The sequence below is a fragment of the Doryrhamphus excisus genome, linkage group LG14 (assembly GCF_037039965.1).
Source record: "Doryrhamphus excisus strain RoL-2023G ecotype Guam linkage group LG14, RoL_Dexc_Guam_v1.1, whole genome shotgun sequence".
Taxonomy (NCBI): Eukaryota; Metazoa; Chordata; class Actinopteri; order Syngnathiformes; family Syngnathidae; genus Doryrhamphus; species Doryrhamphus excisus.
In genome coordinates, this window is record NC_136370.1 from 10027643 (window position 1) to 10041385 (window position 13743).

The 13743-nt window shown below is 38.6% G+C and overlaps 3 protein-coding genes across 5 annotated transcripts in view; 2 read left to right on the forward strand and 1 right to left on the reverse strand.

Moving 5' to 3' along the window:
- Positions 1-8339, forward strand: part of bahd1 (bromo adjacent homology domain containing 1) — a 40239-nt gene extending 31900 nt beyond the window's left edge. For both annotated transcript variants that reach the window (XM_058090235.2, XM_058090236.2), the window contains exons 3-7: positions 1167-1585; positions 1825-1984; positions 3202-3281; positions 3415-3506; positions 4404-8339. In XM_058090235.2, the coding sequence (XP_057946218.2) occupies positions 1167-1585; positions 1825-1984; positions 3202-3281; positions 3415-3506; positions 4404-4596 (944 nt within the window). In that variant the 3' untranslated portion in view covers positions 4597-8339. The remainder of the gene's footprint in view (positions 1-1166; positions 1586-1824; positions 1985-3201; positions 3282-3414; positions 3507-4403) is intronic.
- Positions 8340-9168: 829 nt separating this feature from the next.
- On the reverse strand, positions 9169-10765 carry ccdc32 (coiled-coil domain containing 32). The gene is made up of 4 exons (XM_058090241.2): positions 10640-10765; positions 10191-10451; positions 9956-10109; positions 9169-9741 (listed from the first exon to the last, which is right to left on the reverse strand). Exons 2-4 carry the CDS (start codon positions 10438-10440, stop codon positions 9549-9551), a joined length of 597 nt encoding a protein of 198 aa, XP_057946224.2. The 5' UTR covers positions 10441-10451; positions 10640-10765; the 3' UTR covers positions 9169-9548.
- Positions 10766-10856: 91 nt separating this feature from the next.
- Positions 10857-13466, forward strand: pcmtl (l-isoaspartyl protein carboxyl methyltransferase, like). 2 transcript variants are annotated; one of them, XM_058090239.2, is made up of 9 exons: positions 10857-10918; positions 11087-11241; positions 11336-11440; positions 11515-11546; positions 11621-11725; positions 11792-11912; positions 12005-12090; positions 12513-12682; positions 12784-13466. In XM_058090239.2, exons 2-9 carry the CDS (start codon positions 11124-11126, stop codon positions 12794-12796), a joined length of 750 nt encoding a protein of 249 aa, XP_057946222.2. In that variant the 5' UTR covers positions 10857-10918; positions 11087-11123; the 3' UTR covers positions 12797-13466. The 2 variants fall into 2 exon arrangements, with proteins under 2 accessions (XP_057946222.2, XP_057946221.2); XM_058090238.2 differs by lacking the exon at positions 10857-10918 and having other exon boundaries at positions 10992-11241.
- Positions 13467-13743: the final 277 nt, after the last annotated feature.

The window sequence follows — 13743 nt, forward strand, 5'->3', positions numbered from 1 at the left end:
GTCAGCTATCAGTAGGACGAAGTGTGCTTCGGATTTATGGGGATGTCTAATTGTTTGGCCCGCAGTGATGCATGCAATCAAGAGTCATCACATTTGGGCCAACTGCTAAGCAATATAATGCAACAACCGTAGCAACATGTGTATCGTTTTACTATTCTATTGTCGCACAGTGTACTGTATTTATAGCTCAATATTTCTATATATCTAATTTTATACATCATACTTTATAGTTGAACCCCGTCTATTCACGGTTCCACATTCAGTCTTTGCAGATTTATTTTCTGTTATGTTAACTTGAATAGAAAGGGGTTACATGGTGCTGTCAACTCTCAAAACTCTCAATATATCGCTCAGCACTAAGTACTACTTTAAAAAATATATATATATTTCTTATATTTAATATTTAAACTATTCTACAAAATTACATTTTTCATAATACATATATTTTTTATTCTAAAATGCTAAAATTTTTACTTTATTCTTTTAAAAATTACTGATGATTTGAACATTTCTGCTGCTGTTTTTTTCTTGTTTTTATATTTTAACAGCCAGGGCCTCCCTTGTGGAGTATCAAAAATAGGCAAATGTATGGCTTTTTTATGTGTGTGTCCATTATTCACAGACGTGCCGGTTGTGTCCTTGTACTTAACGCTCGTTACCCCTCTGATATGAAGAATTACGTTTTTTAATTTTATTCTCCTTTTGTAGGAAAATTAAATGTGAATTTCTTTTCACAAAAGATTTTCATTCTAGTTGTGCCTTTTCAGTTGCAGTATTTCCACAAATAAATAAAATGTTCATCTGTGCATATTCATTTCACTTGTTTCAAAATGACACAGATATTTACAGAATAAATTATCGTACATTAACCGAAATCAAGGTTGATGTTTGCGAGAATCACCGAGCCCTAATTGGGGCCAAGCAATGCCGTGACCCACAGTAGATAGAGTTGTGGTGAAAACAAGCTTAGCAGTTGCATGACATTGTTATGTAGTACTTTATAATATACAGTATCATTTGGTTTGTGGTTTTTTTCCACAAAACGAAGATGTCTACGATTTTCCAGTCAGTTTGTGTGTCGGATCTCATTTCATTATGCAGACGTACCGAACAAAGAGTCCACTCAACACTTGACTGTCTCAGTGGCTTCTCTGTTACTTCCACAGACGACTACTCATCAACCCTCAATGACCATCACAGCCCGTCCTCCATCCCCATCTGTCCCAGCCCAAGAATCCTCACTGGCTGCCCCATTCCCGCTGTGCCTCCAGCCGGCCAATCAGTGCCCCCAGTTCAGACGCCGCTGTCCGACCCCAGCCAACCGCAGCAACCACCCCTGCAGGTGGCCAAGGAGTGTCCACAGAGTGCCAAGCCGCCCAGCGGGTCTAGGTCTGGCGCACGCAGCAGCGGCGGCGGCGGCATCAGCTCGGTTGTGTTCCCTCTCAAAAAGGAAAAGAAACAGAAGCTCGGTTCTGCCGGCGCCAGGGGCCAAGCGGTTGCCAAGCAGCAGAAGAACGGCCGCCAAAAGAGTACCAACGGCTGGCGACCCGTCGGCATCCCCTTTGAAAAAGAGGTTTTCTGTCTGGTGCGTAGACAAAGTCATGCTGCTGGCTTGTGAAGCACCACTGTGTCATCTAAACGTTTTTTGTCCAGGTTCTTAACCAAATTTTTCTTTACAATTTTGGTTGATAAACAAATTATGACTGCTGAACAATTTGCCTTCTGTGGGGCCACTCTATTAAAGCATGCAGCTTTTTACTGGCCAGTCTATCAGTCTGTTGTTGCAAGTCGACTCAGCCATTTCCTGACGCATGTGTCCCCCAGGGAGAGGAAACTCTGGTGCCGAGGAAGTGCTTCCAGGGAGTCCAGAGGGATGGCGAGCTGATTCGGGTCAGGGACACTGTCCTGCTGAAATCTGGACCGAGGAAAAAGTCACTGCCTTATGTGGCTAAGATCTCAGCTCTTTGGGAGGAGCCTGAGACAGGTAGGAGACAAAATACATTTCACATATACGTATCTCAGGAATATTTTGTGTTTAACTCATTCAATCACAGCCATTTTTCAAAAAACATCCCTCACAGTGCTGGTCATTTTTGACAATATTGACTGATTTTTCAAGGCACACATGAGAAGAACTACAAAAAGAACACACAAAGAACTATTTACACTTTTCACATATGGAATTAAAGTGTGGGTGTGCATGCACACGCATGCATTAAAATTTCTCTTCAATGCATAACCTTGTACACGCTACACAACAACATGCTTTTTTACTTCCTGCTTGCTGTGGAGTGCTCTGTAAAATGATCTTCTGCTACAAAAAAACCGCAACAACTTGTGGCCTTTTTTTTTTTCTTAAAACTGCACTAAACATTATCTCTTCTATTGTGCATTTTAGTCATCACCTTTTTTGCCTCTCGCGCAAAAAACTCAAAACAACATACAGTAAAGTCTCGTTATATCGATATCGGTTATAACGAATTACTACTTATTACGATACTATTTTCATTTCCCGGCAAATTTCTAGTCTTTTATGATATAATTAGTTCCGTTAGTACGATACCCGGTTATTATGATAATCCGGTTACTACGATGCCCTTTTCATCTCCTGCCAGCCAATTTGGTCTGCTTATATCGATACAAAAGCAGCTTAAATCAATCTTTGCTTAAGGATTTCAATACCAAAAAAGAACACGGCCTGTATAGAATCTATACACACGAGAGAAACCACGAACGCAGTTGGTTCTTCTGTTGCAGGCATGTGTTTGGCCAGCTATGTGGGGCGGGTTGAGCATGACCTGTGAACCAGGAAGTGCGGGAATCGGTGTGTGTGCTGTGCTCTGGTGGTGGAAGTGTGAAAAATAAAGTTGACTGGAAGCAGCCGTTCGCCGTGTTCTTTTTTGGTATTGAAATCCTTAAGCAAAGATTGATTTAAGCTGCTCGACATTGTTCTATACTATTCTATACTATAGAACAATGTCGAGTGCATTATTGCCCACTTTTAATGCAGTTTGGCGCAGGATCGGATATATGGATAGTCCGGTTATATCGGTATTTTTTCCGACTCCCGAGAATATCGATATAACGAGACTTTACTGTATATAAATACGTCTATGGGATCGGGCTTTTGGGTTGAAAAAAAACTTACGTATATAAATATTGGGGAAGCGAATGAGTTAATGTACTTTTTTTTCATTTCAGGAGAGTTGATGATGAGTTTGTTTTGGTACTACCGTCCAGAACACACACAGGGGGGACGCAGTCTTAATGTGCATTGTCAGGTGAGAAGCCATTTTTACTTTCAGTTCATTTCTACACATTTACTGTTGTTCCAGTGAAAGGATGAACATAAGTACACAATCTACAAACCTCAGTATTGTCATTACACTGATCAATCTTTTCCTTTATTTCTAGAATGAGATCTTTGCATCTCGTCACCAGGATGTGAACAGTGTGGCCTGTATTGAAGACAAATGCTATGTCCTAACACTGGCACAGTATTGTCGGTAAGAAATGGATCATTTTCTCATATATTTGGTGTTAGTCATGACTTGTCCCAACTACAGCTACTCTATGTACTGTATAGACAAGTGGTCATCCTGATATGACTTATTCGTTTTTCACATTATATTCATTCACACGCACACTGTAAAATATGTCTTTCACACACTTAATTTATCCATGTTTGTATATTCACATTCACCTAATGTAAACGTCTGTCCATTCACATCCGTACATGTACATTTACATCTGTTCATTAACATGCATAATGTAACCATATACAGCGGTGCCTTGGTTAATGTCATAATTCCATACCAGAAGTCCGACTCAAACCAAAACAGACTCTTAACCAAAGAAATTTTTCATTGAAAATAATGTACTAAATCCAATGAATCCATTCCAGACACCCAAAAATGTTGCAGCAAAACACATTTTATAGATACTAATTGTAGTTTTACATGCAGAATATGATTCAGCAATTATTACAAATGACAAACGAATAGACTGAACATTTAACATCACTTTTAAAAAACAACACAAAAGAAACACATTATTCTGCTGCAACCACAATTGCAACTGCAACATGTCAAAAATATATCAAACTAAACATTATAGAACCAATAAAGATTTAATATAGAAAATGTGAAACTGCAACAGCGCAAGCCAAGGCAAAATTTTATGTTAACCGAATGACATGGCTACCGTTAATGGATGTTAACCAAAGTAAACTGTACATCCATTCACTGACATGTTACCATATTTCTTTCCATTCACACACAATGTAAATGCAGCTAAATGCCTCTCTATTTACATACATACATTCCAAATGTATACCTGTGCGTTTAGGGTTAGGAGGGCAACATTGTGGGGAAAAAAAAACAAAAACAATGCGACTATTTCAGATTTTGTGCCTTGGTAAAACGCCGAGGGGAGGGCGTACCCGACAGCGCTGCCTCTCTTCTGGTGCCGCCCATTGTTGGTCACGCTACACCCAGCCACCGCTGCGTTCCCGACGATGTCGATCCAGAGCTGGTGTTTTTCTGTCGACATGTCTACGACTTCCGCTATGGACGCCTCCTCAAGAACCTGCAGTAGCGTCCGAGGATGACGACAGAACAACACATCCAGCGAGCTAGTACCAGAGACGTTAGATAAGGTTACGCCTGATTCATCCGCCTCGGCTTTAATTAGCGCCGATCCTGCTGAAGGAGAGACGGGATGTTTTGGAATGAAGGATTGCGAGATTGTGTTGTTTTCACACTGACACACACTTATGAAGTAAGCGTAAAAAGTCTGACACATTTACCTGAGTTGAATCCTACATGACTTTCCGTTGTTGCCACTGAGCATCGTCGTCGTTGAACATTCTCCTACAGGTCTTAGACACATGGAACGATATGTCGACCCAAGCGTCAACAAGCAAAATAGCTTGAATAGTTACAAAAAAAAACACAATATAAGTGCCACAAAATGTCAATTTATATTTTTAGCAAGACTTGTTTGATGGACACATCTGTCAACCAAGCAGAGATACATATTTCAATAAATGACCTCATCATATTAAATTATATTGAAATAAGTTAAAATAAATGTAATTAAATCAGATGCAATAAAAATCATCAATATTAGACTGTATTTTCATCTTATACAGTTGTCCCTCTGCACTTCATGGTTCGATTTTCAATTAACCATGATGTTTAACCAAGAAATATGCATATTGAAGTAATTTGTGCATATTTTTTGCCTAAACTGCGCATTTTCAAGCAAAAAAATGGCAAAATTAAATATAATATAAAAATGTGGCATTTAGAGACACTGGTATCTATGTGTCGGTAATGTTACTGTAATCAGTGAGACACATAAACACCGGACTTGATCACCAGAACAACAGGCTTTTATTGCAGGTGTGAATTATCTCACAGGCACACCAATCCCCAATAAAAACACAGGATACTGAACTCTGAATCCCCAACATCACTTCCTGTACACCCGCTTGGCTTATTAACTCTTTTCATGTCTCATTAGATCGGGTCATACAGGGGTAAAGGCGACGACAGGGGGTGTTATTTAATGTGTAGAGGGCTCTAATGTTAAAATATGAAGGTATTTTTGTGAACAGGTTTTCTATGCTCTAACTACAAAAATATTTCATTTCTAAATAAGGAATCCTACTTCGCAGAAATTCACTCAATCGATCGTAATAAACAAGGGTTTACTGTATGAGAGAGATTTATACATACAAATCTATAGGTGGTAGCGAATCAGAGCTTTTCTTCCTGTCACTCTCGCACACACACACACACACACACACATCCCAGTGACCTGATGAGATGCAACTACAGTAGACTCCTGCTGTGGCACAGATGCTATGATGCTAATATGATAAATGACATGAGATTTCACATGTATTTAAAATAATAAATATTGTTTTCTGAAGTATGTATCGCAAAAGGGGATGGTCCTCTATTGGAGGCAGTACGGTAATTTTCCTACATTGTCACGTGATAGTAGCTTCATTGTTTGTTTGTGAACGGTGAAAAATGTCACATTTTAACGTGACCTTAGAGGAGATTTTCCCACCGTTCACGCACTCAAAAGTCCAATTGAGTTAGTTTGCAATGTGAAAAAGAAGCGGCGTTACTGAAAATGGGGACTATATTGTATCCTGTAGCGATGTCATGGCCGACTGTATATTTGCGTTGTATTTCCGTGGACTGCAGATGGCGTTAGTTAGTCGGCCATATTCTTGTTTCCTTAACCGCTGGCACGCTGTGAGTGAATCGATAATGTATTCGGTGGTAGCCTGTAGATGATGATGATGATAATGATTCATTCCTCTATCTTTGAAGAGAAGATCATGTATTTATTTCTGTATGGAGAAAATCTATAATTTATTTTCAAGAGAAAGATTTTTAGACTAGAGAGAGTCGTCTCCCGTTGTAGCTGCACTGTGCGATGCGTTACATTTGCAATATTAGTATTTGTGTGACTGGTAAGAGCTTAGTAGACGGTGTGGTGAGTCCTCCCAGCAGGTTTCATCACATATTTGCTTTTGGGCAAGATGCAGTTTGAACTAGTTTGGCCAGTTCTTCACTCTCCTTCTTCTCAGCTTTGCCTCCTCACTTTATACTACAGACAATGATTTGTGCCCTTCAGCTTGCTGCCTTAGAGAACATTCCCAGACATTTATATGGAAATGTGTTGGCTTTATGAGGCTTTAGATGATGCTTTAGATTTCACATACACACACACGTCTCCTTCATGTGATGTTTGAAGGCCTGAACTTAACATGTTAACATCTAAAACATGCACATTCATTGACTGGACAAAGAAGAGCTTGAGAATTAAACACATTTAACATGCAATTAAGAAATGACACATGGCTATAAAAATATTTTTGTTTTTCTGCAGAAATATTAGCCTATTGGTTGGCTTGGTGCACCTTTTTATTATTCAAATTACAAAAGAATGAGAGTTTCTTTTAAATCTTCCCTAGTGGACACAAAACAAACATCGACATAAAAGTGAGCACAAATTCCCCTCAAATATATAATTGCTAAGCAGATGTTATTTATTTCTATAAATATTTTGTTGTTGTTGTAGGATTAACAGAAAGAAATAGAAAAAAGTGGAGAAATATGTTCTGTATTGGACAGCTGCAAAATTAGTAAGGCTTAAGCCAGTTCTCACAAGAATTTAGTCGAACTGCAAAGCAAACGTGTCCAAGGTGTCTTGTAGAAATATTGGTTTGGCTTTTCTTGGGTTGTAGCAAAAATTTGATGGGAGATGCGCTTTATTGGATAGTATCAATATAAAACAGATGTTATTTATTTTACTTTTAAAAAGTATTTATGGTTTTAAACTTTGTTTTTTTAGAATTTAATAGAGAAGAACAAACATGTTTATTATTATTATTATTGCACGATAAGGGAAATGTTCTTTCATACTAAACTAAGTTTTGGGTGGTAATTGGCAGAGGTTATCTTTAAAAATCATATCATTAACCTGCATTTGTTTAGTAAAACAATATTTGTAATTGTTAAACAATATGAAATGACCGAAAATTTGTGTTTTTGTAGCAAAATATAGCATCCTGTGCACAAAATGTTTGCACCATATCCACTTATTTTATTATTGAGTGCATTGATTTGCTTTTTTTTTGCACATTTGGACACTACTTTAGCAGGAAAAATAGTACTAAATTCTAGTGAGAACACTTTGCTTTGTGGTCCGCTCTGACTGATTGATATGAATGCACACTGGTAGATGATGATGTAAATCCCCATGAACAGCAGTTCAGAGGTTCAACTGCTCAACAATCAATGAAAAGTCCCACTGGGTGTTCTTACAGTACAGTACAATATGTGCAGTATGGCCTTAGAAGTCACTCAGCTCCTCTCATTAATCAACATGTGATACTAGATGTCTTAATCGGTCCTCTGTGCCTGTTCCTGTAAGCCCATATTTTAAAAAAAAGAAGAAAAAAAAAAAGCATATTCCAAGTGTTTTTCCAGGATGAGAAATGTGAGTTGTTTATTTTTTATTTTTTACTTCCAAATGCCTTTCTTTCATTTGAGTCAGATGACACTGGTCTGATGTTGAATTGCACCAAAAAAAAGGTATGGAAACATGAACTGAATATCATTCCTGTATAGGTGTAGAAGAATGTTATACCTAAATGTTGGTTTTTCTGGTGTGAGCTTATGTTCATATTCTCTGCATGGCATTTCGGAAGTATCTTGGAAATATTAATCACAGGACAGTTTATTTGTATTGATTCCAATGGACCTCTGTAATATAAGAAAAATATTTAATTGTAATAAATAATATATGAGTTTGATGTGTGTGTGTGTGTGTGTGAGTCCTGAGTATAATTATTATTTATTTATTTATTGCACGTTTGTCACACTTCAGCGTTTCAGGTCAACAAACAGTTTTAAAGATTAGTCGAACACAAAACTTTTTATTATTAAGAGAGCAAAAAAAAAGATTGCCCACCTAAACCTAATGACTGGTTGGGCCACCAAGTGCAATCAAGCCTGTGTGATTGAAGTAAATTGAATTTTTATGGTTTTATGCTCAAGAGAGGTTGCCAGGTATAAAATCTGTTGTTGTCCACAAGGGGCTCCCTAGTCAAAAGGTCTTCATTCTAGCATCTCACTATTAAGAAAACTATAACAGATATATTACATTTACTGATAGTTTTCTGTCAAATCATTGAATTTAATTTCACATATAATATATAACAAAATTAATGTTTGTGGTGAGTGTACACACTTGTCCACAAGGGGGCCCTGTAGCCAAAAAGTACACATACTGTATCACCCTCTTTTGTTTACCCTATAACTTAATTGTGTTGTCAATTTTCAGTAAGGCCAATAATTTAGCTGAGAATTACCACAAAAAACATTAATATAGCTTAATCACTGTTTATATTGTGCTAATTAATGATAAAGTATATGATATAAAGTATCAAAATTTGTTTAGTTAACTTAGCTAAAGTTGACCGATCAGCTTTTGTCCACACAGCTTTAGCCCAAGAAGCCTACAGGTTTGTAAAAAGTCAGCCCAAATTACAGTTTTGTCATTTAAAAGTGTTTCTCCTCTCTTGGATGAAGCAGAAACACATCAAACATGATCCAGTCACAAATAGCAGACACAAATGAATCCAATTTTATTCACTGTACTGTAGAGCATATTTTCCCCATCATTTTACATGCGTCGCCAACGGTGTTTGACTGCCGCTGACATTTAAGCCCACCGCGGCTTTGGCATACAAGTGCAACATGCATCAAATGTCACAGCTGCCGCAGAAAGTGCTAAAGCGTTTGTCACATGACACAACGCTGATGCTCCTTTGAATCTTTTTTTTTTTTTTTTTTTTTTTTTACAACGTGACTTACAGGGAGATGATTGACGGCATGGTAGTGGAAATGTGATGTTATACAGCAACAACTCCTATGGTGTTAAAAAAAAGGTTGAATAGCACAGACATGAAAAGTAACATAACACCATATTGTTTGTTTTGTTAGTGTTGCATTTCAGTCTTATTTCTCAGGGCTCTGAGGGTCATCTTCATCATGGTGATGCTCCTCCCCCTTCTCCTGCTCCTCTTGTTGTTGCTGCTGGTCCACTTGGCCGTGCTCCTTCGTCTGAGACGGTCTCAGTAGAAACTCCAGCTCCTCTGCACTGATGGCCACCTTGTCTGGAACCAACCACCTCTTGAAGTGTTCAAGGGCGCTGCGACGGAAGAACAAAAAATAAAGGTTTGTCACATTACATGTTTTGAAAATCACGAATGGGATGCAAAAAGGGAGATAATTCAATCTGTGAATATGCTTTTTCTTTGGCTTTTGTGGCTTCTTCACTATTAAATTAGCTGTTTATTGATTTATTAACTTTTGATTTTCACCCAATCAGTCCAGGGTACTACAACAATATTATTCCATCATACCTCTCATCCATGTCACTGCTTTGGAAGAGCTCAGAGGTCTGTGCATCGTGCAGGAATCTATCCCAGCATTCCTTCTTGGCTTGAGACAAGGAGCGTAGCATGTCCCTGGAGGTGACGTCACTGGACTGACCCTTAAGCTTCTTTAGTCGGTTCTCTGAAGTAAAAAACAAATCATTGTAATGACATCTCTTAAAAATATGTGACAAAATGGCATTTGGTCATAAAACGTGCAAACCTAAACTGGCAATGTAAGTCTCAGAGTCTTCCATGGGCTCCCATTTAGTACTGGTATTGGTGTGGCTGGTTCCATTAGACTGGCCATTAACCTGTGCTCGTACTGGTTCTTCTGGCTGGAAGGAGTCTTGAAATTCAGTGTTGTGGTCTGAGAAGGTCTCAGTCTGGATCTCCGGCTGACTGGGACCACATATTTGGGACCACAGCTCCCCGCTGGTGCGAACTTCCTGTTTCTCGAAGTCGTCAATCATTCTGTTGCAAACTGGGACGTGAACATACGTCAGTATCAGCTATCTTTATTTTGTAATATAAATATAGAAATATAAAACAAGACAAATGGCTCAGCTAAACTGTATTAATGTATCGCCATTTGCAGATGGAACATTAGATACAGTATTACATCAACCCAAGCATTTGAACTCGACCACTGATAACTAATAAGGGACTTACCTGTTTGGGAACACTGAATAGGTCGACTGCTTTTCTCTGCTTATATTATGTTTTACTAAAACAGCATCAGCCTCACTTGCTTACGTTCTCCATGATCTACTTGCTTCAGTAAACAGCGCACTTCCGTGTTATGTGACTAATGATTGGATATTTAATATGTCGGTCAAATATGTTTGTCAATGATTGGCTCATTGTGACTTCCGGTTAAGAGCTCTGCAGCAGATTGGCTAACGACTTACCAATCCGGAAGTAAATTGTCCCTTGTCCGTCGCAGCTCAGGTAAACAAACGCTCCAGGGTTATTTAAATTAATAATGCGTAGTTTGAAAAAAATAGGATTACTGTTGATTTATCTGTTGTTGTTTGAGATGATTGAAAAGAGATTTTCTCAGAGATAGAAACAGACTTTTTGTGTGAAGTTACAGTACCTTGGGTGTCCGTTCCCCAGGTGTGTCATGTCACTGCTGGGAGATCCTGTGTAGGAGATGCGAGCTGTGTTGCGTCTGGTAGTAGTGGCGGTCCCAATGGGGGTGCTGCTGTCCCGGACCATGGCCTGGATGTCCAGTGGCAAAACGCATCAAGAGCTCATAACCAGACTGAGGGGTAATGCATTTGTTAGTGTTTTTGTCATTAATCTTAGTTATCAAATACACCACCATCAAATGTCAATAGTCAAATCATCTGTTTGCTACTTCAGATCACGGCGTGATTCACAGTGACAGAGTGTTTGATGCCATGCTGGCCACAGACAGAGGAATCTATTCCAGAGATTATCCATACGCAGACTCTCCACAGTCCATAGGTCTGACAATTAGATTTTCTTTACAAACACTTTACTGTATACTTGTGAAAGTGAAAGTTTGTTTCCTATCGCAGGCTTTCGAGCCACCATCAGTGCACCACACATGGTAAGCAGTTGTGATAAGTTGTTTAAGTGCACATTTCTTTCAATGTCTTCTCATTATTCATCTCGTTCTGACAGCACGCCCACGCTTTGGAGTTGTTGAGTGACAAACTTACTGAAGGGGCATCAGCTATGGATGTGGGCTCAGGGAGCGGATACCTCACTGCCTGCTTTGCACGGATGGTAAGTGACATTGCCACATAGTGTCCTGACTGTCACTCACTGGCTGCCTTCCTTTATTGTGTGCAGACAGGTAAGACTGGCAGAGTGGTGGGTGTTGAACACATTGATGAACTGGTACAAAGTTCAATAAAAAACGTCCAAGCTGATGACCCAGAACTTATTTCCTCTGGACGCGTTCGACTTGTTGGTAAGTTAGCACTCCTGTGTATTGAAATTATGCATAATAATGTCTTAATATTAATAACAATGCATGCAATATGTGTGTGTATGTATCCACAGTGGGAGATGGTAGGCTTGGATACCCAGAGGGAGCTCCATATGATGCCATTCACGTTGGTGCAGCTGCAGCTATTGTTCCGAAAGCTGTATGTATGCATTTTAAATGAAATACACAATATCCATTTCAGGAAACTGCTCAACCGCTAACTTATTTATTTATATTTATATATTTTTTTTCCAGTTGGCTACTTAGTAGATCTTTACAAATTTCCCCACTGAGGGACGAATAAAGGCATAACTTAATCTTACTATTTGTGGATGTTAAAGTTAATTGTATACATAAATAAACAATTACAGACATATGGCATTTTACCTACACAACAATGCATTTTGTCAAAGCATCTTCCTACTGGAAAATGTTTTGGTGAATTTACTTGTGGGAAAGCTGCAGCAGTCTTTTTCTCCCTGCAGATAGCGCCATCAAACCACTTTCTATTTAAGTCAAATACCTCACTATTTACCATTTAAAGCAGAGAACATGTTTGTTTCCTGTTCTTCCGTTGCAAAGCTCTTGGAGCAGCTGAAGCCTGGCGGGCGGTTGGTGCTCCCAGTGGGCCCTGATGGCGGCAGTCAGGTCCTAGAACAGTACGATCGTCAGACCGATGGGACCTTTCTCAAAAGAGCTTTGATGGGAGTGGTTTACGTTCCCTTGACAGACAAGAGACGACAGTGGCCTGGGTATATTACAACACTAATTACCTATAATCACCTTGATGAGATGTAGTTGTAACAATAAGTATGAGCGGAACTACACAGACACTGTTATTGTCTCTCTCCAGAGGCGAGCTCTGACTGCAGTGTGGCTGCCCCTGCAGGAGGTGGCACTGGTGCTGCATGCCTTCAGCCCTATTGCTCCCTTGTTGGTTTCCAAGGCTTCCCTGCCCATTTGTCACCTAGCAACTTCCACAAGTAGGATCTGGCTCTTTGCCTAACTGAGCGCAATAACAGTGCATGGTTGAATGCGTGCACATCTGGGAATGTTGTTAGTAGGATTTATGGGAAAAAGCTTGTGATGTTGACCTGGAAATGTACACTTTGCACACAAGCAAGTTGGTAGAGTTTGGTTTTAAATCCAGCCATAAGTAAGGACAAGCACAAAGACAAGACAAGAATTAAAACTACAGCAGCTTGAATTAAATTATATTCTGCTAGCAAGTGTTATTTCATATGACATATTACTATGTGAAATATGCTGTTTGTGCCAAACATGTTTAGTTCATGAGAGGAATGTTGTCTTTATCAGACTGGTGAAAAAAAAACTCTTGATACTGAATATGTTACATATTTACAAATCTAAAACAAAATTCAAATATCTTACACCTCATTCACACTATAAAGGGACGATATTGTGACCGTTAAGGTTACTACTCCATAAATATGACGATTGATATATGTTACCTACCTTACAAATGAGTGTTTTAGTCAACATGTTTAATTTTATTATTAAATATTAATTCTGTAAATGGTCCTTGTGGCTTTTTGTTTGTATTTTGTGTTGTAAAATATTTATTTTTACTAATGTTTTTTAATCCGTGAAGAAAAATGATTTTTAATGACATTAAATTAAATAGGCTTTTTAAAAGGCAACAGTAAAATATATATTTTATACAATATTTTATTGTAAGACATGGTTTTCCTGTGGAAATTTATGAAGGATATAAAATAAAATAGCAACACCTGAATAGTAAATACACAACAATACATGTATACACAGATATAATATAGGAAGCGCAAATAGA

Coding starts and splice junctions, on each gene's coding strand:
- ccdc32 (XM_058090241.2), bottom strand. CDS start 10,440: ATGATTGACGACTTCGAGAAACAGGAAGTTCGCACCAGCGGGGAGCTG. Junction 10,110..10,190: donor GACTTACATTGCCAGTTTAG/GTTTGCACGTTT, acceptor TTTTTACTTCAG/AGAACCGACTAAAGAAGCTT. Junction 9,742..9,955: donor AGCAGTGACATGGATGAGAG/GTATGATGGAAT, acceptor CTTCCGTCGCAG/CGCCCTTGAACACTTCAAGA.
- pcmtl (XM_058090239.2), top strand. CDS start 11,124: ATGCGAGCTGTGTTGCGTCTGGTAGTAGTGGCGGTCCCAATGGGGGTG. Junction 11,242..11,335: donor GCTCATAACCAGACTGAGGG/GTAATGCATTTG, acceptor TTGCTACTTCAG/ATCACGGCGTGATTCACAGT. Junction 11,913..12,004: donor TGGACGCGTTCGACTTGTTG/GTAAGTTAGCAC, acceptor ATGTATCCACAG/TGGGAGATGGTAGGCTTGGA.